The 25,615-nt window shown below is 39.8% G+C and overlaps 2 protein-coding genes and 2 long non-coding RNA genes across 8 annotated transcripts in view; 2 read left to right on the top strand and 2 right to left on the bottom strand.

Annotated features, from left to right (window-relative positions):
• The window catches only part of LOC134213053 (uncharacterized), a 96,083-nt gene extending 84,036 nt beyond the window's left edge, over positions 1–12,047 (top strand). Inside the window, exons 1-4 of one of the 5 annotated variants that reach the window (XM_062691576.1) lie at positions 9,228–9,352; positions 9,418–9,577; positions 9,823–10,262; positions 10,430–12,047. In XM_062691576.1, the coding sequence (XP_062547560.1) occupies positions 9,480–9,577; positions 9,823–10,262; positions 10,430–11,895 (2,004 nt within the window). In that variant the 5' untranslated portion in view covers positions 9,228–9,352; positions 9,418–9,479 and the 3' untranslated portion in view covers positions 11,896–12,047. Of the gene's footprint in view, positions 1–9,227; positions 9,578–9,617; positions 9,759–9,822; positions 10,263–10,429 lie in introns of those variants that run through there. The other 4 variants (XM_062691578.1, XM_062691575.1, XM_062691577.1 and 1 more) reach the window with 4 other exon arrangements.
• On the bottom strand, positions 5,765–6,328 carry LOC134217217 (uncharacterized). Its single transcript, XR_009980950.1, has 3 exons — positions 6,230–6,328; positions 6,072–6,165; positions 5,765–5,994 (listed from the first exon to the last, which is right to left on the bottom strand). It is a non-coding gene; the product is annotated as an uncharacterized LOC134217217 (long non-coding RNA).
• A 414-nt stretch (positions 12,048–12,461) lies between the features above and the next one.
• On the bottom strand, positions 12,462–13,989 carry LOC134213055 (uncharacterized). Its single transcript, XR_009979391.1, has 2 exons — positions 13,072–13,989; positions 12,462–12,996 (listed from the first exon to the last, which is right to left on the bottom strand). It is a non-coding gene; the product is annotated as an uncharacterized LOC134213055 (long non-coding RNA).
• Positions 13,990–15,093: 1,104 nt separating this feature from the next.
• Positions 15,094–25,518, top strand: LOC134213056 (mitochondrial-processing peptidase subunit alpha). Its single transcript, XM_062691580.1, has 4 exons — positions 15,094–15,285; positions 15,363–15,881; positions 24,220–25,112; positions 25,170–25,518. Exons 1-4 carry the CDS (start codon positions 15,230–15,232, stop codon positions 25,340–25,342), a joined length of 1,641 nt encoding a protein of 546 aa, XP_062547564.1. The 5' UTR covers positions 15,094–15,229; the 3' UTR covers positions 25,343–25,518.
• The last annotated feature ends 97 nt before the right edge of the window (positions 25,519–25,615 follow it).

The raw sequence follows: 25,615 nt of genomic DNA on the forward strand, positions 1-25,615 counted from the left end.
GTTTCGGAATGTATGTGACTAATGCGATGTATAAGTTTTTTCTTATACATATCATTAAGCGCCTGCTTCGGCAAAAAAGTATTAGAAATATTAATAATAAATAACATTAAATTTTTTTACGTGTATGCTGTGCTGTAGGATCTGTCAAAGTAAACACCGTCATGTGTCTTCTTCTTATTTTAACTTGGATTCGTCTATTGGATTATATTTTCATGTGATGTGAACACATTAAATAGCGGTAATGTGAAATTTTACCAGGATAAACAAAAGATATTTTAGGTACTAGATAAGGATTGTCGCTTCTTTTCCTTTTGTTCTGCTGTCCGGAACATGTTGGGTTTGGGTACCAAGCTGTCAAATCGTATATGGATTTTCCTTCTTTGACATTTAGCTCCCCTATCCTCCGCCAGCAAAAGATGTTCCGGACAGCGACGACAGCGACAATCTTTATCTAGTAACTAAAATATCTTTTGGATAAACCATTTCTAGACGAACATTTCAAATGGGCCGATGTAACTTTGACCTCGAACTGAGCAATCTCGTGAGGAAAATTCGAATGAAAAAAATTAATCCCAATTTTAACATAAAAACAATATTCCAGTTTCTAAAAGGTTTCTATACGTAAAAACAGTCGTAGAGTTCGAATAACATGTTTGTTATGCATTTTTCATTAAGTACACATGGTTTGTGAGCAGTTTTGTTACTTAGGACCTATTGCTTTTGATTTTTTAGTTGGGACCTGTCAAATAGGACATTATTCCAAGATAACGGTTACTTTGGACCTTTGCATAATTTGATGAAATTTTGATTTTTACATGCAATAAGCAAATTTTAGGTACTATTCTCAGAGAATTTCAGCAGTTGTATAAACTGCCGCATTTGATTTGAGATTTATATCCAGTTTTCAATCAAATATATATGAAGAAATGGCTTTTTCATTTCTTGTTCGTCCGGGAAACTGATTCGAACAGCATAATGAAGCCCAGATTGGCAGGAAACGCAGTTGCCTCGTAGAATTTGAAAGCTTATCGTTCCAGAGTTAGTATTTATAGTTGAAAATAACATAATGTATATGCATTTCAGTTAGCGGATGTCATTAGTTTATGTGAAATCCATATGCAACATAAAACAAGTGTCAAAGTTAAATATAGTGAACAATATTTTAGATAAATATGACCTAGTCGATTGACAGACAAAACTACAACATTTATTGGTTTTAATTTTGCATTCTTGGGGACATTAGTTAACCATCAAAAAGTTCTATATGTACTATGCAAAAAGCAGAATGCATGACAAATCCTGAATCTTATAGGAAAGTTTTGCTCTTCACGATATAAAGTTCGAACAACACAGTATAACGTGGTATAACTTCTGTACAATAAATGCTACTCATTATTCGATTTCTGATTGAAATTCATTTCAATAATACACTCTCAGATACACACTACTATGAATACCTGTTCTAGTCCATTCCAACACTACCCGTTTTTTGCTTGAAATGAATACGAAGAAATCAAATACGATGAGTATAGTATTAGAAATACTAAGATGAATAGGGAGAGGTGTTGGATCATTTGGGCAGCACCTCGATTTTGTGTACATCTACCACAGTGCCTATAATTGAATGCATTCTCATCTATGCTTTTCTATCCATATGGGGCAAATATGCAATAGCAAGCAGTACTGACACCTGTACAGATACCAGTTATGTACTATAAATCATAGAATTCGGTTGCATTCATTCTAGTTCTAGTAATAAACATTGGGTGCTGCCCCGAAGTGTCTTTTCCCTATGGCAAAATCATTATAAATACTTAATATTATCAAGGGCCCTCCTTAGCCGTGCGGTAAGACGCGCGGCTACAAAGCAAGACCATGCTGAGGGTGGCTGGGTTCGATTCCCGGTGCCGGTCTAGACAATTTTCAGATTGGAAATTGTCTCGACTTCCATGGGCATAAAAGTATCATCGTGTTAGCCTCATGATATACGAATGCAAAAATGGTAACTTGGCTTAGAAACCTTGCAGTTAATAACTGTGGAAGTGCTTAATGAACACTAAGCTGCGAGGCGGCTCTGTCCCAGTGAGGGGATGTAATGCCAATAAGAAGAGAAGAAGAAGACTTAATATTATAATAGCTTCGGTTTCAGAATGCGATGAAAGATAGTTATATGAACAATTTATAACATAATTAGTAACATTTTTATTCATGCTCAATCAAACAATTAGCACCAAGGTACACAGATCAGAAATGCGTTTCTATAAACTAGCTTTGTTCAATTCTTTTGTTTCCAACAGACACTAATATCACCTAATATTCATTGGTAGCGGATGCAACTTCCTTCCGCGAGTACTGCAAGTATTTCATATCCGAAGCTAATTGGGTGAATCGCGAGCAGTAAACATCGTTGACCTTCAACAGTAAATATTTCCTCGACCGTTGGTTTATTTCGCTTTTATTCGTGGTACCATTCTGTCTCATTTAGCTCATCGGAACGCTTGATTACCGTAGAACCCCGCTCATTCGACAATGATTCCTGTCGAGTTAACGGGGTAACGTTTTAATCCGACAAACTGGTAACCCTATTATAATTTTTTGAAAAAATATGGCAACCCTAAGTTTGTTTTTGTTTTGCATCGCAAGTTATGAAAAATATTTGAAGTGAATATCGCAATCGTACTATTTAAAATCATCTTGGTTCCTCAACTCTTCAATATTCATTATCGCGGAAAGTGCCAGATGGTCCCCGTTACCGTTGCTGCAGCTTCTGCGGATTTATAAAGTTTTTAAATTGCGTGGGATCCGGTATCCAAACCCAACAGAGTGCTGTGTAGGAAGTTCCATGGACGGAAATAGGAAACCCCTAGCAACTCTAAACAGCAGGTAAATATTGAATATATGTTTAAACTGAATTTGTATAATAAATTATCAAATTTTAGTAATGTATCAGAGCCACCAAAGAAAAAGCACGTAGTGCTAACGCTTCAACAGAAGCTGCAAGCGATTCGGAGCGTCAAGAACGGATCAACAGTAACCAAAGTTTCTCGGGAGTATAACATCGGAAGAACAACGCTTCTGGGTTTCATCAAGAACCGGGAGACCATTGAGAACACCGCCTATAAATACCAGGAGACCGGCGTGACGGAACGGCGCACGATGAAAACAGCAAAGCTGGTTGCACTAGAGGAAGCTCTGTATCTTTGGATCTTACAGGAGCGTAGGAAGAAGCATATATTAATCCCGGAGATAGTGCGAGCAAAAGCGGAACAATTGTTTTCGATGTTGCAGACTCGGAATGTTTATGATTTGGATGTTCAATTTTCGTCGAGCAACGGATGGTACGACAGATTTAGGAAGCGGTACGGATTGAAGATGATTGGTGTTGAAGGCGAACGTGCTTCTGCGAACGTTAATGCTTTCGAACAGTTTAAAGTTAATTTCATTCAACAAATTCAGGAGAATCGTTACGAGAAATGGGAAATTTATAATGCTGATGAATCGGCATTGTTCGTCAAGCTACTTCCTTCTCGCACATTGGTCTTGAACGACGAAGACATTGCCGAAGGTAGGAAGGTGATTAAATCAAGAATTACATTTATGCCTTGCTGCAACATTGACGGCTCGAATAAACTTCCTCTGATGTTCCTGGGTACGTCTCAGAATCCACGTGACCTGCCCAAGGACAAGTCTGACCTTCAGTATATTACAAAAGCTCGAAGAAGGCTTGGATGAACCGAGATTTGTTTAAACAGTGGTTCTTCGAACAGTTCATTCCATCGGTACAGAATTTTGCACAGCAGAACGGACGAGAACCTAGAGCGTTGTTACTCCTAGATAATTGTTCGGCGCACCACGATGGTGGCAACATTCTCGAAAGCAATGACGGGAAAATAAAAGTGATTTTCCTTCCACCAAATGTCACCTCACTCGGTCAGCCAATGGATCAAGGAGTACTCCATGCGGTGAAGAAACGGTACAAGAAAAAACTCATGCTTCATTTGCTTCTTGATGACACCGACTGCAATATCTTTGAAGAAAGGCTTAAGAAAATCAGTCTGCGCCAAGTCATTGACTGGTTACATCAATCATGGGATGAAATCTCACATAAGACAATTGAGGGTTCATGGAAGAACCTTCTAGATGAATATCCGCTCTTCGATCTAGAAGAAGCTGAAAGTGGGTCGTTAGATAATGACGTATTGTCTCTTGTGAAAGCTACAGCACATTTCTACCAGGAGAATCCCAGTAATGATGACATAAAAGACTGGTTGAATGACTCAGTATGTGACAGCAAAGGGAACAAAATCATCGGTGATTGTGATGTGTACACTGACAACGAAATTTTGGACAGCGTTCTACATGAGAACAAAGCGGAACCCGATGAGGAGTGGTTAGAAAATTCGTCTAGTGAGCCGTTGCTTGTTATTGAACCATACGAAGAGGCATATGAGAACCACCAAAAATCAATAGATTGCGTTGATTTCCTGATCGATTTAATGGATCACAGACGAGATGCAGCGGAATCTATTCAACTGCGGAAATTGCGGAGCAAGCTAATTGAATCGGAGTGGCAACGTCGTCAACGTTAAGGTTGGATTGATTCATACTTTTCAATGTAATAATTTGTACAACAAAAGTTTCAATACAATTACCTTCATTGTTTCTAATCTGTATTTTGATTAAGCACAAATCTAGTCGTTTTTTTATCCAACAAAAGGTATCTATAATATTGGGACCGAGGGTGTGACTATCTGGGGCCCTCCTTAGCCGTGCGGCAAGATGCTCGGCTACAAAGCAAGACCATGCTGAGGGTTCGATTCCCGGTGACGGTCTAGACAATTTTCGGATTGGAAATTGTCTCGACTTCCCTGGGCATAAAAGTATCATCGTGTTAGCCTCATGATATTGCAAATTTTGCGCCGTGTTCGACTCCCACGCAAAAAATATTGTCCCATCAAAATATGTTCCCGCCAGTTTCTCCATATATGGATGACGTCTCCACTGCAAGAACGAGCTTTTTGGGGTTTAAGAAAATATGTGCAAGAATGATGTTTTGGCTTGTGCTTTCGCTGATTTCTATACAATTGGACGTGTGAGCATTTGTTTTGGTACTTCGAAAAATTTGCACGGTGGTCTATTCTTCGGTGAGAAAAGCAATATACGAATGCAGAAATGGTAACTTGGCTTAGAAACCTCGCGGTTAATAACTGTGGAAGTGCTTAATGAACACTAAGCTGCGAGGCGGCTCTGTCCCAGTGTCGGGATGTAATGCCAACAAAGAAGAAGAAGAAGTGTGACTATCACGCTACCCGTTCTATTTAATATGTTAAACCTGTGTCGGGAATGTGACTTCTGCAGAAAATACCAGTCGTTGTCCCATCTAGAGCATTGCTTATTCCTCTCGACAAAATCATCAAGAGGATAAGAGCTGAGCAAGCCTTCCATACACTTATGCTTTTCTCTACATTCCTTCAATTTCGATGGATGTTAGTAGTAAGTTAACTATAACACTAAGCTGTAAAACAGAATATTTCACTTTTATTTCATTATTCGAGTGAATATGAACAGCTATCCATTACTTCGAAAAGTTGGAAGGTATCTACAACTGTTCACAGAATTTAGCGTTAATAATGTTTTGGGATGATTGTGATGACATTATTAATATCAAATCAAAGTGACTATAAAACCATTTTTAATTCCACAATTGTCGAACGAGCGGGGTACGGATTAAAAAGTGTCGTATTAAATGGGGGGGGTTCTACGGTATCAGCAACATATAGAGCTTTAACTGTTGCGATCTCTTATCGATATGTTTAGGCAGCATCGTCTTGGATCCATGCATTGGATTGGTTCGGTTCGGAGGTCGTACCGAGACTAGAACATAATGAGGGCATTGGCGCAATCCTGTCCTTTTCCAAAGTTTGACCGCGGAACTGAAGGTTGTTGTCGGCCTCTACAAAGCGGAGCATAACTATTCTTCCCAGGTTGCTCGTTCTACAGAAGAGTGCAATAATTTATTATTATTTAATTGAAGTGCGAAAAATTAGAACCGTGGAATGTGGGAGTCTTACCAAATGTGTATCCAACCAAACGGGTATCATTTCAGTCGGGATGTTCTTCCTGAATACCCAGCTGTCTATGTTCTGGTCTCCTGAAGTATTGAAACTAAAGCGGCAAATAAATCTTATGATTACAGCTACCAGATCAACAAAATTCAAATATTGCTTACCTAAACAGTAACGTGGAACTTGTTGCTACGATAATATCATTCGAGATTTATGATATTTGCACTAGAAATACCTTTAAAATTTAAAAAAGTCAATATTTCTAGATTGCTTTGAGAATAGGTCGTATGTGCAAAAGAGAGATTCTCTTTGTTCACGCTCTCTTTCGCCAATAGATCGGCAAGTTTAGCATTTTCTGCTACATTTTCACTTTAGCACGCTAGACAAAGTTATTATCTTTAGATATCTGCCAAAAAATCCAACATAAATTTGTGTATAGCTTTGTAATAATCGAAAGAGAATGTAACCGAAGAGAGGCTCTCTTTTGCACATACGACCTATTCTCAAAGCACTCTAGATTTCACTATTTTGACCAAAGGTCCCATCTGAAATTTTGTTTTGTTTTGACAGATTTCAGATGGGACCGTCAAACTCACGGGGATGACAAGTTACGCCATCTTTGCCACATCTTTTCTGAGCCACCAATACGAGTGCACTGCGAATGCAACATAAACAATTCCGAGGGTGAAAATGATATAACACGAACAAAAGGCATAGACAGCAACTTGTGCAAGTAGTATACTGAAGAATAGAGCAAATAAGTTGAATATTCTTATGTTTAAAGCATGGAATCGAGTGTAAAATAGTTTTAATTTATAGTTCGTTAATTTTTCTTTCTATTTTCTCATGACTGTATCATGTTGGATTATTGAGTGGTATGGGCGTTTTGCCTCATATTCTCCTGTAAAAACGTAAACATTTGAAATTCGCGCACATGCTAATGCAAAATAAATAAGTATTGGGGTAATTTGACACTGGGGGATAAATTTATCCCCCAAAAAATAACGAACAGGCAAACCTGCCAAAATCCATAGTGAAAAAATTGGATGTCGGTCCTCTGGTCAAACTGCAAATGGTCCAAACGACAGATCTGTGAGATATTGTCGATAATGCAGATTGGACGTTTTGCACTGGTAAAAAAAATAAGTGAAATATAAAAAAAATAAATGTGAATTTGAGTTGACCGTTAAGATTGACAACACAGTTGAGTGTATGCGCTAAAATCTCGATTTATTTACAAATGTTACTTAGGACCTTTAGAAATGTTCATCTAGATTTCTTCCTTTTCATGTGTTGTTCTTTAATGAAAAAAATTAACTGCAGTGTAGTGCAGATTGTCCTCGAGATTGTCCCTGCCTGGAGATGTCCCTGTGCTTCCCGCATTGAAGAATATCTAAAAGCGAACAGGAATCTACCTCATCAGGACGCCAACCTTTATACATATATATGAATGTGTCATGGGTTTCAACTCATCAACTGCACATTTAAACAGAACCACCATTTTGTTTTGAACCGTTAACAAATATGAGTGCCCTTTCGCCTATCCCCTCGCCATCAGACAGAAGTCATTTTGCCTGGAAAAAAATATTTCGCCTGTTTCATGTTGAAGCGGTTCGCGGTGCACCTCCATCGCTTTCATTCGAGGTGAAATTTGAGGCTAATCATCTGGAAATAATTTAATACAGATTAAATATCTGTTGTGAATACCCGGTCTGTGTGTTATCTAAAATTATTCGGTGCAAGTTTCATGTGTCGGCCATTCAGAATAACGTAACCTCTTGAAATTGAAAAAAATAGTAAAATTTGCAGCGTCCGGTATAGCATACTTGAACGATCACATTCATTGTTCTTCTCATTCGTGAATATTTGGAGTAGATTTTACCTGACCTGTGGCATTTTGCCATAACAATCAGAACCAACGTAAGTGTGTACTGCGTTCGCAAGAAATTCCATATAGAGACCACTTTGTTTGTTTTTAGGATTTTTCTAAATGGGCACCTCGTGTGGTGCTAAGCGATTGGCGGCGTTCCCCTATCTAAATGTTTTCGCGAAGACTGCTGTCTAATCACACGCTAGTGGATTACAGTCGGCCAAACAAGGAGATGCATTTCGGCTAGTCCCAATCACAGTTTCTCTCGACCTGCACCATTGCAACTAAGTCCGTCGCCACTGCACCTGTGCAATTTGTCGCCACTACCCATGTCAATCTGTCCGCAACTACACGGAGATTTATTGTTTGTATTGCTGCGGGTGCCATCGTTGGCAATGATCGGAGAAGATGGTGAGGATCGACTGTCGTATTATTATCGACTGCCTTATATTTCAAAAGGAATCTGCTAAGGATTTCCGAAGGAAGCGTTCTCTCAGGAATCCGCTCAGAATTTTCTGAGAAAACTGCCTGAATTTCCTTAAAGCCAAACTTCGATGGACTCTGCACTGAATTCACAAACGAATCTGCCTGAATTCCCCGAAGGAATCTATCCAATATGTCCAAAGAAATCGGCATAGGCTTCCTTCGCAGCAGGGCCAGAAACAAGAAGCTGCTTTATAGGGAAATTTTGTCGAAGTATCCCTCGCTCACTGTCCACAATGCAGCGGGTTTCAATGCTCATCGAACCGAACAGCAGATAATCAAGAGTCCAATTTATTATTTATACATTAGAAATGTACAAATATAACGTAGAAATAAAAATTAAGAATAAAACTAAAATAATATTTTGTAATCAAACCGAAAACAAAGAATGAAATTTTGAAAAATGCTAAGAAGAAGAATCGAGGTACCCATTCCACAATCATATCTAGTAAAAATCTAGTAGAGGTGTAGTACCCATATCTAAGAGATACCTATTCGCTATCTAAGAGACCATAACTGTCAAATCCCTTCCGGTTCAAACGGTCTACTCGTCTAAAAATTGAGGTAGACACCGGTTTAAACGGTTGTTGCATTTGAGGCGGATTTGAGGTCTGACAGGTGCTAGACATCGAAGACAAATATCTAGGAAACTCATTTTTTTGTCTCAGAGATATCACGGTAGAAGTCTAGAAGATCTTTCCGAGCGGGTTACCGCAAATTCCAAATCATATTATGTTTACTGGGCACCCTGCCAAAATGTTTTCGTGTAGTTTTTCGGAGTTTTTGCCATTTTTTGCTCAATTTTCGAGCAACAGCAAATAAACAAAAAATGACGTTCGCGACATCAGTGGTTCGATTATGTTGATTCAAATTTGTAACCGTTTTGTCCCAATCGAGTAGCTCGGGTTGATCCGATTAGTTACCGGTCTCGCAGGTACATTTTCTAAAAATATTATTCTGTTTGAAGAAAATCTGCATTGCCTAATATTTGTTTGGTAGAAAAAGTGTTTTATTCGTTACATATCAAAGTAAACGTGAAAGTGAACTAAAGTGCTCACACAATGTCCAACGACAGTCAGTCGTCCGAAGGGGAGGAGTGCCCCATATATGTCGGGACGCCTACAATCGGAGAAGTGAAAGAATATCTCCGACGATTACAGTAAGTACCTATATGATAGCTTATGATAGCCTAATGATGAATAAGTAATCCAAGTAAGCGATTCCTTTTGGGCTTTAAAAATATTTTGACAAGTTCACAAACATCGATCCATTTCCATGGAGGATTTACTAACAATGGCCTTTACTAAATTGTTTCGACTCATAGGGAGGAAAATGATCAAGTATTTAAATTTAACAAGATTTAACATGCAATCATTTAAACTTTATCTTTCAATTTACCAACAGGAGAATGCCCATTGACCAACAAATGGACATAACTTCGGAGACGGACGATTCGTTCGATATGGACGACAGTTTCCAGGCGATGATCGAACGCAAACGACTACAGATGATGGTTTCGAAGCTCAGCAAAGACGACATCACATCGTCGGGCGAGGTTACCTCCTCGAGCTCGCTGCATTTATCAGCGGAATCAAGAGGCGTAGATGCCAGCAGAAATAGCAGTAAATTTCGTGGAAATGATTCGACCTTTATCGAGCACGATTCCATGCATAAAACAACCGATGAAAGCTTCGAACAGATGGAAAGGCTATGCTCGATGAATATGAGTAAGTTTGGAATACAGCAAAACGATGAGGAGGAAGAGGCTATTCGGAAAATTTTGGAGAGTTCTAAGAACAAACAAAAAGGAGGAGGGGATGAAACCACGGAAAAAAATAGTTCAGGTACCTATTTCGAAATATTTTCTATTATAGGATAGGGATATTATTAAACTAATTTACGATTCGTCGGAAATCCAGGGAAACACATTAACAATTATCGTCTGAACAGATAAAGTTTTGCAAATTCAAGCAACGTTAGTTTGTAATTATGAATTGTTCCATTTTTTCAGGTTTCCAAAACGACTCAACGGAATTCGCAGAAGTTACTCAGCTGGATGATGTAGAAGAACCTTCATGTCTTTGGGAGAACACAATCCACCAGGCTGGTCCGATGAGCAAGGCTCTATCCCCTGTGAAACGAATGCACATGCTTCGACCGTCTACGATTTTGGAAGAAGCTACTATCAACGAGACAACCGTTGCTGATATGGTTTCGAAAAATACTTCTCTGGAAAGTTACATCACAGCGAAGCAGAATTTGAACGGAAGTGATGATTGCTCTATAATCACAGAAAGCGAAGTATATGGTACGGCAGATGAAGGCAACGATGATCTCACAAAAATGTCACCCATTAATAGTACAGCGGATTCTGCTGTTGGGTTTGATGCAACAACAACTGAACAAACTAGACTGGAGACAAAATACGTACCGATACATATCGATGAAGATGAAGATGCCGAAGAGGTTATTGTTTTAAGCTCGAGTGACAGTGAATTAGAGGAGGAGCAAAGTTCGATTGATAGTGGCAAAGCAGACAGCCGGAAGTTAGAAACCGGAAGCATGTTCAACAATAGCGACAGCTTGCAGGAAAACTCGTTGTGCCAGGAAGAGAGCATTGAAGAAGAAATGCCGGGATCTCCGATTTTAGATGCCATACCGGATTTCAACGATACAATGGAGGAAATGGAATTTATGATGCGCCAGGGGATGAAAATCCTCCAACAGCAGAAAGCTCAACAACAATTAGCAGCAGAGAAACCTAAACAAACTCCAGTCAATGTTAAGAATGCTTTGACTGTAAGTTCGCACACCACCCCGGTGACCCCCATTAGCCCAAATCGGTATTTAAAACCAAAACAGTTCACAAATTCCAATGCAAAACAGAATCTATTTTCACATAGCACAAGCAATAAACCCAAGTCCGCCCAGAAGCCTTCTTCCGCGCCATCTACCGGATCGAGCAGTTGTGGTACATTCAAGAAACCTGTGAGTCGTTTCCCGCTTCCCAAGTCGGCTAAAAAATTCAACCACGTCGTTTCCCCGATCGGTGAATACATCAAGAAAACCCCCCAAACACTTCTTCAGGCCAAAATTTTCTGTCCCAATCGCAACTTAATCGACGTGCTTCACAATAAAAACGACAATCGAGACAGTGTCAAGAGTTCGAAAGAGAACCTGCACCAGGAAGTGGACTCAGAAGGCTACAGCTCGTCGTTACCTCGCAAAGGGGTTGTGAGTTCACGGGGTGCTCATGTTCTAGACGAACGCAATCCGGTTCGGATTCCGGGCGGCGAGAAAATGCACAAACTGCTCAATAACTCGCCCACCTTGGTGGTCCGCCACGAAGGAAGACTAAAGTACCAACGAGAAACTCAGCTAACGGAAGACAGCGTCGTGGACGACAGCTTGGCCGATTTATCGCTCGCATCTGGTGACATTTCGGTTCGCGTACTGAAGGATGTCCGCCGGTTCTGATAAGAGTGCTATTTGGAAGGTAGTCTTTACTTCACATGTCGCATAAATTTAAGTTCTACGAAGATGATGTACTCAGTTTGTGTGCATTTCGGTTTTTTATTATCTCGTGGAAATGTTTTAATAATATAGATGTAAACTATACTATACCTTCACTATTTATGTTTGAATTTATATAGGGGAACTGTTTCGTTTTCCATCTCACTAAACATAAATATATTCATCTCATCGCAGAACAAAGAAATACAGCACCAGTCTCGTCTCTTCTCTTTGCTTAGTTTTTGATGGGATGAACATGGGAGCTATGAGATGAAGTGTCGCACAGTTGCCCTATCTGATTCATAGTACATGTCCGAGATTTTTTCATTATTCATGATGACTTCAGGGATGTTAACATTTCAAAATTCAACCGCTAAAATTAGTTATTAGTTTATGCCCGGGTAATGTCCCTCTTGAGAGGGAGAACATGAGTATGAGCGTGATTGGCCGTTCGGATGCCAGTCAGAAACTCCCACCTTGTCTAAGTAACCATGATTTATGAAGGGTTTCAAAGATGATACAGATAATGATTCTCAGATTCAGTTAGAAGTTTTATTGCCGTAATTCATGATCATAATCGGGGTACTACTTATGTATGATGTTATTCGTACAGCAATCTACAAATTTAAAATTCCTTGTCATTTTGAAAATCCACGCCTCGTGACCCTTGTTCCCTTTGGAACAGATAGTCCGCAACGTATTCCGCCTCGGAACGCCGATTTCGAGCCCTGTATGGGCCATACACATTCTTCATGAAAAATACACTGGAACCGGTTATAAGTATGGCACCTCCGAGGAACATAACGGGAGAACCCCGTAGCATCCGGTACATGTTACCCAATGTAGACATTTTTATTTCCTGGTTATTCTAAGTGCCCTAATTCTACTTGTCCGACGAGGCTGTAGCTTGGCTTGTATCGACTACTATCCCAGACGAGGACGAAGATGCCTGTTCTTGCTGATACTGTTTGATCGCCGGTAAGAACGCGTAGAATCCACCTCCTATTCCGAACACTGTTACTAGGATGAATTCCGGTAGTCTGGAACGCCCGTATCGCATTGCTTCTGTGGAAAGCAAAATATAAATAATGTGAAGACTGATTTAAAGTGGCTACCCAGCAAATATTGCTAAAATATTACCCAAAGATTAATATGAAGAATGCGGCATTCACGTCTTCTGTACGTTCTGTTACTGTTTGTCAGACTTGCATAACACTCACGAAGTCACGAAGTCGTGCTGGTGCGATAAACATTTTGTTTACAAACGAATGAATACTTACCGAAGTGTGGGGTATTTTAAGGTCTGTCTCATTTGGAGAATTAAACTTAAAAGTGACAGTTCGAAAATTAAAAAATCACCCCGTTATAAGAATGGCTGGTGCTACCCAGCAATTCCAATAGGACATCGATGGAAAATGATTCGATATCTGTCAAAAGTAATCTTGCTCTGCGAGCAGGGTTATTCGATAATTATTGAAATGTCACTTTTAAGTTTAATTTCAGTTTAATTATCCAATTGAGACAGACCCTACACGGAAGAAATAAACTACCCAATAGTGAGTTTAATTCACCCAACCTCGAACATCCGTACGGGAAGCCAAAATTGAGTAAGTAGGGTCGAAGTAGTTTGCCTTTACTCCCATGTTAAAAATGTACCCAACGGAAAATTTATTGACCCAAATTTAAGTTTAATTCACTCAATTTCGACCTCAGGTAATAAAACTTAAAATTGGCTTCCCGTATTGAACTGGCGTCGTTGGATTGTTTGGCTCTTTTGTTTTTGACAACAAAAGAAAGAGTGGATGAAAGCGAAGAGAAAAAATAACTCAAAAGTAAGTTTAAAAGTACTCAATTTTGGGTACTTTTTTTCTTCCGTGTAAGCATTGAATTTATGACGGATGAAAACGGCATACACGGAGAAACTCGATTTACCCATTAATGGGAATTTTTGTTTGTTATCTCTTATTGCAAATTTTGCGCCGTGTTCGACTCCCACGCAAAAAATAAATACTCTCTGCAGAAAAATTTACCCATTTTTTGTGTGTGTATGTGTGTATGTGTCCACTTGTCCACTATGTGTACAAATTTTGTAGACACACTTTTTGGAACTTAGCATTACCCGATTAACAAGTTGCATTCGACGGGGAATGCGGTCCCATTGTTTGCTATTGAAAATTGGCCCGATCAGACATTGCATTTCGGAATTATTGAAAAATCATTGTTTTTTTCCCTTGGAATTTTTTTTTCAAAACCGTAAAAAATTTTTTTTTCTGGAATGCTGGCAATGCATAGTAATTAATGCAAAATGATAGACGATATGCAATCTATTCCCCTAAAGTGCTTTTTTGACCTTTCTTATGAGATTTTTTCAGTACATTTACGATGCACGAGAAAAGGCATCATCGCCGCTAGGTGGATTAATTTGGGTTTTTTTAAATCCTTCAGGATGTGAATCATTGCACCGATTTGTTAAAAAAATTGTTAAAGTTTGGTGGTTATATTTTCCCATCGTGGTTAAAATTTTACTCCGAAGAAGGAACCATTTGAGTTTTGACATATTGATAGTTTTTAGGAGCAAAATGAGTTTGGTGCTTTGAGCATTTTGAGCGATAGACAAGAGAGTACACGTACAAATCCACTCATATTAATTATATAGATCCATTCAAACAAAAATGTCGGTTTTCTGACGTCATTTTAAATATATCGACGAATTCAATATAAGTGAACGGCATGGATTAATTTGTATTTGTATTTGTATTTATTGAATAATACGTTAACATGTAGTACATAGCTTTCATTTTACATTCGGCACGTTAATTTATACAATGCAGTAAATCGACTACTAAAACTTTGTAATTAATTCAATCAAAGGTAACCATAATGATAATTTAATGTGAGAAAATCGTTATGTGTACATTAAACACTGAGAGGAAGTTTGTGGGTTTCAAACAAAACATCTTAAAAATTAGATTCGATTTAGTCCGCAGCTGGTCCGCAGCTCCCATCAGGTTTAGATAAATAAGTCGTTTTGAAAAGTTGGTATAAAAATGTTATAAATAAACACTGTATATTCACCATATACTTTTTTCGAGTGTAGTGCGTGCAAGAATGTTCATTCTAGAGGGCTGTACAGCCAGCAGGTCATTTATCAGATGTTCATTTAGTTGTCAAAACTCAAAAGATTGATTCTTGTTCGGCTCCCTGCTTTCTGATTCGAGTCCTTCTGCTGCGGACTATCAAAAAGTTGTGCAAAATATCCAGTTTGTGTAGTTTAATTGCGTGAAAAATCACTTTTAAAATGGCTTTGCCATTCAATACTAAAACCCTCACTAGTCGGGTGTTTCTGAACAAATGGTAAGCTAGCATTATTCCACCCTTTTTGTTTAACCTCGAAATCTGACATTTTGTGGTCTTGTAATTTCGTTTGATAGTTGCCGAACTATTTGGCGACCTTACGTCAGCACCGGTGGTGCGAACATAGAAGGAGGCCGTGCCAGCAACCTGGATGGATCTACTATCAACGTACCATCAAAAGAAATCGTCACCCCGCTACCCCCACTTTCGCAGCCGATTCCAGATTTGCCTCCCGTTCAGTATGCTCGGCCCGGAGACCAGAGCAACGTCACGCAGGTCACTCGACTTTCAAACGGGTTGCGGGTGGCCTCGGAGAATCGGTTCGGTCAGTTTTGCACCGTTGGTGTGGTGATCGATTCCGGACCACGATACGAGCTCGCATACCCAAGCGGAGTGTCCCATTTTCTCGAGAAGTTGGCATTCCAGTCGACACAATCTTTCGGAGAGAAGGATGTCATTTTCAAGGAACTCGAACAGCACGGCGGCATTTGCGATTGTCAGAGCTCGAGGGATACGTTTGTGTACGCGGCTAGCGCTGATAGTCGCGGATTGGATTCAGTTTCGCGGATTTTGGCCGACGTCGTGCTGAGACCAAAGTAAGTTCAATGGGTTCAATGCATTTGTGCGATTATTAATATGGTGGGAATAGTCCTTACGCTTTCCAATTATTTCATTTCAATATTAAACAGAAGAAGCATTAAGCTCATCGGTACTTTTAGCAAATATGTATGCTTACTTCAATACTTTCTTGGTAGGGTTACGTTAATGTCGTTCTCGATTAGTCATTAGACAAAGATAGGTTTACTCAAGATCTACCCTAATAGCTTTTAATGCTACCAGGCATGCTATGGTGTCCGTATTTCAAACCCTGACATGCTGTGTTAGTAACATCTCTTTTTTAGGCACTCAGATGATAAAATCTGGGTATCTTCTAGGTGTGAATGATTCTTATTGGTTTTGGAGTCCTCAATAGAATTATAGAATTTTTAGGGCTGATGTTGGTTTTTTTTGCTCTTCATTCATATCCTTCTCAAATATTAGCCTTCCAGTGGCGTTCCTATTGAAATGTATGTCCAATTAAAAAAAAATGAGACACCTAACGTCTTAATTCGGTGACTTACAATATATTCCCATGAACGTCTGTATCCTTCATTCGACCGCTCAAGCCTGGGTTATCTTTTACGTACCTTAGTGTCGTTTGTTGAGACATTGTGTTCTTCGAGTTTAGCCTGCTACCATGAGGCGATAAATAGGCCCGTCTGTGGCAAGATGCAGCTTTTGACATAGTATTGCGGCTATCAAGGCCAACAAAGAAAAGTTCGTGTTCCGATTTATTAATGATCAAATTCCCCTGAACAGAGTTAGTGTCTCTTTCCGGGCATCAAAGCTGCCCGGCAATGACTAGCTGTTTAGCTGCGTAGCTAAATTCCTGCCGTTCATCAGGAAAGTGGAGCTGTGTGAAAAATGCTTACGGTATGGCCGTCGAACGTTCAACTGCAAAGGAACCAGGCGATGTAAGAACTGTGGAGAACACCACAAAGAGGAGAATCACGACGAAGCATAAGAAAAGCCCGTAAAGTGTGATAGTTGCAGGATGGATCACAATACGACTGACCCCATATCTGTCCGAAGAAGCAGTCCGACCTTAATGCAGTGTTTGCCATGCAAAATCTAACCTATGCAGAATTCCGAAAAATGTGTTCAGTATTCAGCAGTCAAAATCTTTTGATCTGCTGGCCAACTTTCATGATTACTCTAATCTGCAAGAGATCTTAAAAAAAGGTGGTCACTGATAACACGGGAACGGTGAAACAACAATGGGAGAAGGTAAATCTACCTTAACTGCCGATCCAACCGGCGTTCAAAATATACAAGACGATGTTGGTCTAGAAATGTGGAGAAGCAAGCACGCAAAAATGATCAACAAAAGAGAAAGAGAAGATGGAGCAGGACTCAACAACCCATATTGGGCTACCAAAAAATAGAAGACGAACAAGATGATCACCGAAGAGAGGCAAAAGGCATTGCAGACGGCTAACATCGGTTAAAAAAATGTGATGAAATTGTTTCCGATTGTCATCGACGAGGACATGCCAGAAGGCATACAAGAGAAGTCCAAAGCTATCTCGAAACAGTGCTTTGATTTTGCTAAAACATGCTAAAACCATATTGTAATTGTTTTCACACCAAAAACAAATAGTTCGTTCAGAATATTGTATAAGAACAATACAGAACTACAACGAGTATCAAATGCTGGAGAATATGAGAATATTGGATTTCACTCAAGCAATTATTGTTATCAAAGTGCTGCCACTGGAGCTAATACTAGTGTCTATCTGTATTAGTCCAACTGCATGTTAGTAGAGAGAATAGAAGAGTAATAGAAGGCGATGTGCACGCCCATCACCATCTGTGTAGTAATGCTCACATGGAGAAGCGAGAAGAGACTTTAATGCAGCTGACGGATGATATCAATTTCGTACAGGAAACTGATGGTTCACCAACGTACGTTCCAATCAGGCAGGATATACCAAACAGCAACTTCTGTAGATGTCACAATAAGTTCAGAACTCATTGAAGCCTATTCACGAACATTTAATGGAAGGTATTGGGAATCGAAAGTCATTTTCAGATCATCTAACTATCGACACAAACATCACCATAACAGCTTCAAAACGACCAGTAAAGTATATATTTTAGCATCGAGCAATTCGCGTAAATTCGTAGGTGGTGTACAAGGCAAGGCTATTGTATGAGAGAAGCATCCGTTATCACATATATTGATTCGGGATTGGGACTAATCAGTATCTCTTATATGGAAGCAATGTACTCGAGATCATTTCTGCCCACGTCCTTGCGAATGCTGAGGAAGGGGAAGGATGGTTAGTTGAACACCAACTTAAGAAAGATGCAGAGAACTCTACGACCTCTCCCAAGCAACCAGAAGTTAACAACAAATTGGTTCACTTCACTTTTGGATCACATTCAGTTCCAAGCACCTTAACGAAACTTCAAGTTTTCTATGTTTAGATTAATTTATTGATTGACTTATAATCTTATTTTATGACCAAACACATTTCGATGCTACACGTTAATGGTTATGTTAAAACAGCAAATTATGAATAATTGGAAAACTATTCAAAATCTACAAAATTTCAGCAGAAACAAAAATCGCGCCGTTTACTCCCAGTGCCGGCGGCACGTCTGGTTTTTAATCCTTTCGATCAATGCCATCAAAATTATTGAATTTGTTTAGCTTTGTTAGTCAGAGCAGTTCAAAATGAACGCCCCGAAAACCAAGCGGAACACTGCAACTGGTAGTTAAGGGTGCCGAACAACCCAGTAAACACAAGATCGTATATGATGCCGTATAAGATGCTAAATTGGAAGCGATATAGGTACTTCCCCATACAATATGTGCGTATATTGTCTTCACTTTAGCATCTTATGTTGCATCATATACGATTTTGTGTTGACTGGGAAAGGACTTAAAAACCACTTTGGTGCAAACGGTTCATGAAACGGTCACTCAAAATAGTAATTGGCACGCAGACACCATTCTAGTTGGACGCGTTGTCCGCACTTATTGTGACCGTTCGGGTGTACGATCTACCTTAATCGGTAAGTCATTCCACCCTATGACACTAACCCGAATGTCACTACCCCGAACGCCAGTGCCCCGATAGGTCACTACCCCGAATGACCACTACCCCGAATACCCCACTACCCAGAAAGGCCATTACCCCGAAAATCATATAAATATATTACGCAATATGTTTAATTATTTCTTTTGCATATGCTAACAGTTATCCTAATCACTTGTCGTAAGACGAGTTTGGAAAATCCCATTGAATTCCACCACTTAATTGTACCTTGACAGATACGTATTTCGACGTCAACAGTAAGGTCGTCTTCAGTGTCTCGTACTTGAACCGACTCAACAACCTTGTGCTCGATTGGAGCAACCGATTTGACAGCAAATGCGCTGTTCCAATTTTGACACTTCATTTCTTTGTTATGAGTGCAGCCTCTTTAAATGCCTCCTTGTTTTAAAGCACGCATCTGCCCGAAAAAAGGAGGGAGAATGATTTACACCTTCTTTGAAAGCACGCGTTTGCGTTGCGTTTTGGCACATTTCCCATGGCAAAACTGTCAAACGCAACGGAAACGAATCTTATGTGCGGGACTCTTAATGCGAAACAGTGAACGCCTCCTCCTTTTAAAGCGCACATTTGCCAAAACAAATGCGAAAGAGTAAATGAAACCTTCTTTTAAAGCATCCGGTTCTCCGGAATAATGCATCCTTCTTTAAAACTAATCCTTCCTTCTTTAAAAGCACGCTTCTGCCCGGAATAAAGTGAGGGAGTAAAAGACACCTTCTTTTAAAGCACGCACTTGCCCGGAATAATGCGAGAGAGTGAATGTCTCCTTCTTTAATAGCACGCATTTGGCCGGGATGAGACGAAAAAGTAAATGTTTTCCTTCTTTTAAGGCCCAAATTACCGTAATCCAGTCATTGACAAGAAAACAGCCACGTGCTTGTACCACCCCAGGCAAAAATCCGCCCACTGAGGAGAAAATGCATTCCCCAGCTGAATCGGGGAAGCACTCTTGTTTTAAAACTACATCAACATATAGTGGTGACTTAAATACATGTGGGATGCTTCATTTGGATGAATTTCGTAATATTATTTGAAAAAACTGTTTTTTGCAGAAAATATTGCAAAGTTGAAAAAATATTTTTCCAGGAGGGGAAACCGTCGATTTACTCTCACGCTCTCTTATACTTTGCAGATGCTCGAAAATCATCGTTCAGTGTTGCGTGTTGATTTGTTCTATATGTTATGCTTGTTTTCTCGAATATGTACGTAAACATCAAGCAATAATCTATGAAAATGATGCTTTTCATGCTATATATTGACACTAAATATTAGATGTGAGCTAGAACTATAAAAACGCAAGTATTCATAAGCAACGCAGGTTATTTATTTTTTCATTATTCAAGTGTTGATAATGTAATGTAATGCTAAAATAATAATGTAATGCTAAAACGGCATCACTTTTCATGTACACAGAGAGAAGACCGATCATATGGCCATGTAAACAATTAGGGATCCTATATTAAGAGATGTGCGAATACTTTTCCAGACGATTTAGCAACGCTGTTATTTTCGTAAACAAATGCTGCCAGCACTTGCCGCAGTGAAAAATGTTTAGGCTTGCACATGACTTTACATTCGAAGACACTTTTTGATTATTTTGTCTATCCTCTAGCAGTGCATTTTCGCTAAAATTAAAGAGCAATACGGATGAACACGATATAAGGCATCAACTAGACCACTTTTACTTACGAAAGCAAAACAAATTGTTTATTCGATAAAACTTTTCATAAAATCTATTTCACCAAAATCGCAATACCTTTCGATCTGCAACAATAACGATGTTCATTTGGCTCAGACTTTGACAGTTCTCAATGCTCGATTGGCTCAAGATGGCCGCTTTCGCATATCTCTGAATATAGGATCCCTATAAACAATCCATTGAATCTGGACGAACATTTGAGAAGGTAGTCAACTGCATCATAATTTTACATTCATGTAAAATGCATGTAGGAAATCGTGTAATTAGGAGAAGGATGCACAACAAATCAATCTCAGACGCATGTTTGAGTTTGTTTATGCGTATTACTATAATCTGTGCGATGTACAGGTATTGAAAAGGACGTTAATATTTTGTGGAAATATATAGAGTTTGATACCTTTGAAATGTTTGTGTACTTTGTACAAAATCAGATCTGAGCGAATGAGTAGGCTCTCCGCAAAAAAAAAAGAAGCGAACAGCAATAAAAAGAAGTCGATTTGATGTAGGGTAAAATGCCCAATAGTGGACCCCCTAGTAGCGAAATTTTGCTCTTCCTGTCATAAGGAGTAGAAATTTTCAACATATTAATTCTGCTTGATATCTAACAACAAGCTCTGCATCCCCTCTTCACGATACATACATAAAACACCCAAATACACGACGTTATTCGTTGAAATTAAAATATTAAAGTCTTACTGAATTCGCCCTATAGTAGACCCCCTGGGGGTCCATAATAGGAAATTGCTTCCCTATAGTCGACACTCCATTTGATTTTCATGTCCCGTTTCGGGACGTTCTTCTTCCCTATTATGGACCCCCCAAAATATTCCTATAATGGACACTCTGGTGTTTATGTTTTATAGAATTGTAAAAAATCATTTATTTTTACTTTCCATAGCATTTCTAATCCATGTAATCAAATCATAGGACTGTAAGGTAGGTTCTCTCGATAGAATTTCATAGCAACATGTTGACATTGTGCTGTAATATTGCAAAAATGGCTGGAGGGACCACTATTGGTTGGGGGTCCACTATTGGACACTTTACCCTATGACATTTGAACCTTAAACAACGCGGTAGCCCGGAACAAGACGGGTGAGTAAATGACTTCTACTTTAATTATTTTGAATATATTATTTTCGACTGATTAGTTCCTATTTTCAACTTCATTATTGAAACGCAATCTAATGAAGTAATAAAGTGAGCAAGAAAGTGAGTACATAATTTTGACGTAAACTACGTCTAAGGGGAAGACTCGGATACAGGGTGTAAAAAGAAAATGTCAAAATTGGGGACCGTCACGAAATCATGTAAGATTTGTAACATTAATAGGTCCTTTATCTTTCGATGGATTTCAAAGATTTATATATCAATCGATTCGCAAACTCTCCACCAATTTGCCAGTAGTATTGAAACTATTGATTTTCAACGCTAAACTATTGAAAATTTGATTTCTTTCATGCATCATGCAACCCCTATACAGCGCGTTCCACTCCTTGGTAATTGCCTACTTTTAGGGTATTATCTATTATTGAACTGGGTTGTATGAATGGGGGGTGGCCCAGCCGCTAGACAGTGGAGTCCCTACTCCCTCATAGAGTGGGAGGTGGTCAGGTAAAGCTGGGTAGTAGTGTTGTGGGATGGTTTCTTCTCTTCTATATAGAGCAGAATAATTGGTTCAGTGTATTATATTTGGTTTTACGTAGTTTACGTCGAGCGGTCGTATCGTGTATACAACCCCAACATTTTTTTATTTTTGACAAATTCGGGGTTATGGTCATTCGGGGTAATGATAATTCTGGATAGTGACCATTCGGGGTAACGGGTTATTCGGGGCAATAGCCTTTCGGGCTACTGGCGTTCTGGTTAGTGACATTCGGGACAGCGTCATAGAATCCATTCCACCATAGCCGACTTCATGTTGGAGTTCGGAGGTTATTTCGATAAGAAGCGAAATGTGGAAACACTACTTTCCCGGAATACCAAACATCGTACGAATTTTATTTACTACAGCAATTTCCGTCGTTCATCACTATCAAACAAGAGACTACAATGGTGACATACTTGAATCAGCCCAAATCCTGTCGGCAATGTGGCCGTCCGGTCAAATTGGGGGAAGAAGTGTCATGAGTCATCCGCCGCAACCGAGAATGAAACTCGAAACCAAGCGATGAATTGTTCACTCAAGCTGATTTCTTTCCGATCAATAGCGAATTGCAAACACCATCAACAATCGAAACGAACGAATCTACTGTTGAAGAACGGAGGCAAGGTCGAATGGATCGACGTGTACGACAATATATCGAGCTCCATCTATGTACCAACAACAATGAGGTGACGCACAAGCGGCGACGGGCAAAGCGAAATGATGGAAGTGAAACCAAAAAGGTTTGTAGTAGCCAGTGTTCATCGCACACAGTTCATGTTAATTTGGGGACCAAAATCCACGCAGCTACGCGGTTCGGACGGCCAAATCACAATTGTAAGCTTACGGGTGGTGTGCCGTTGACTTTCAGATGGTCAGGCTTTACACTCCAGTACCTGACAGTTGAATGTCTAAGCAGCACCCTTTGCTTCTTCTAACAGGATCTTGCTCCGCCGATCTCACATCACAGGATCTTGCTACCTGGCAGTGGGGATTCCCACGAAAAAAAAAGTTTTCTACAAACCTCAGAAGATTCATTGAAACTGATCATGAATTCTAAGCTTTCATAAAGCAGACAATCATACGATTTCTTGGATGTTCGCTTTGAATCGATACATCCATTACCATATCTGAATGTAAATAATAAATCAAATAAATTAATGGAACCCATTGATTATTTATATAAATTTCTGTGATGCATGACTTCTGCTGGAAACTGGTAAAAATGTTCGATAATCGTAAGAATTCAAAGATGTATGTCATGCTTCTTAGCAATCCTTATACAATCTTGGAAAAACAATATTTGTCCTGACAAATTATGTAAGTATTCTGTCTGTAAAGATCTTTTCAAGTCTTGAATATTTTTAGAACTGATTAAGTTGCTGCTCGCGAGCATATCTGTCTCATATGATATGGATGGACATAGGACAGTAAATGTTATGCTTTTAGCGCCAATATTGCTAAAATGTGCATCAATTTCGGAGACAAACTCAGTGATCTTGTGGCAACCGCTACTGCCTATAAGCAGGATGTCGTTAATCGTGGATCGTTAATCGTTCTTTATGTGTTTCACGTGCTGTTCAGGTGCTGATGCAGTGAATTCAAGCCTTCTTATATACCACATTGATCAAAATGCTCGAATGGTGGGTGCAGTTGACCTCCAGAAACGTCAAATCAGAGACTGAACCGCAAGCAAGCGGGCGGCCATTACCGCTCGCGGAAAACTGGATACAGTATCACTACTAGGTGCAATCAACTGGGTTTTGTCTTTGATTCTACTCTCCAATATATCTCCCATTTTTCCCTTTTCACTTCTTTATTGAAGAAAACTTTTACCTACTCTAAATTATTTATAACGTGGTATTGCCAGTAAAGCATTATAAAACAGCGGATTTTGACCAAACATTGATAAAATTATATTTCTATAGGTTGGCCACTGAAGAAGTCGACATGGCGAGACAGGCGGTAAAATTCGAGCTTGAAACGCTGGGAATGCGCCCAGAGCAGGAACCCATTCTGATGGATATGATTCATGCGGCTGCCTTCAGAGACAACACGCTAGGACTGCCGAAGCTCTGCCCGCCGCAGAATGCCGATCAAATCGATAGGACCTTGTTGCTGAACTACCTCAAACACCACCACAGTCCGGATCGGATGGTGTTAGCTGGAGTTGGCGTTCCCCATGACGATTTGGTTCGTTTAGCTGAAAAATATTTTGTGGAAGGATCCACCACATGGGATATGGAGAAGATCGTTGCTAAAGATCCGGCTGGTGTGGACGGTTCAATTGCGCAGTACACCGGTGGTTCAAAGTTGGAAGAATGTGCTATCCCGGTATACGCAGCGGTTGGACTTCCAGAGTTAGCTCATGTTGTAATTGGCCTCAAAGGATGCTCCCATCAAGACAAAGATTTCATTGCCGCTTGCGTGCTGAACATCATGATGGGTGGAGGCGGTTCATTTTCGGCTGGAGGCCCAGGGAAAGGCATGTACACTCGCCTCTACACGAATGTCCTGAATCGTTACCATTGGATGTACAGCGCCACTGCTTATAACCACGCGTACGGTGATTCCGGATTGTTCTGCATTCACGCTACTGCTCCTCCCACGCACATTCGAAGTCTTGTGGAAGTAATAACTCGTGAACTGTATACTATGCAAGCCAAACCGGGCGATCAAGAATTGCAACGCGCCAAAACTCAACTGCAAAGCATGCTACTGATGAATCTGGAGGCCCGTCCGGTCGTCTTCGAGGATATAGGACGACAGGTTCTGGCCACTGGAGAGCGCAGACGGCCAGAACATTTCATACAAGAAATCGGTAAGCGCCTCCCAAATTTGCAATGTCATTGTTTATTCATTATTTTTGTTTTTGTAGGCAAGATAACTGCAGAGGATATTCAGAACGTGGCCCGAAGATTCCTTGCGTCGCCACCTGCTTTAGCAGCACGCGGCGAGATCAAGGGCATTCCCGATGTAAAAGACATCCAAACGGCTCTAGCCGGCGAAGGACGATTGCCCGGTAATCGGCGACTATCATTGTTTAGGTAAGAAAATAGGAAACATTTCATTGTCGATTGGCCGGTGAATGGCCATCGACTGATCGTGAGTCGTGGAATTCGAAACTGTGAGTACTATAGGATGTTAGTTGCGTAATATGATTGTGCTTAAATAGTCCGCGGGAAGTGATTACAAATTATTTTAAAATAAATCGAATCTTAAAGGAAGCATTCTTAAAGGTGCGGTTTTTTAGAAAGAAAGTCCTTTCAATACGAGCAGATTTCAAAGTTAGGCTTGCAACAACGATGGTATAGAAAGAAATGC

Source organism: Armigeres subalbatus, chromosome 2 (genome assembly GCF_024139115.2).
Source record: "Armigeres subalbatus isolate Guangzhou_Male chromosome 2, GZ_Asu_2, whole genome shotgun sequence".
Taxonomy (NCBI): domain Eukaryota; kingdom Metazoa; phylum Arthropoda; class Insecta; order Diptera; family Culicidae; genus Armigeres; species Armigeres subalbatus.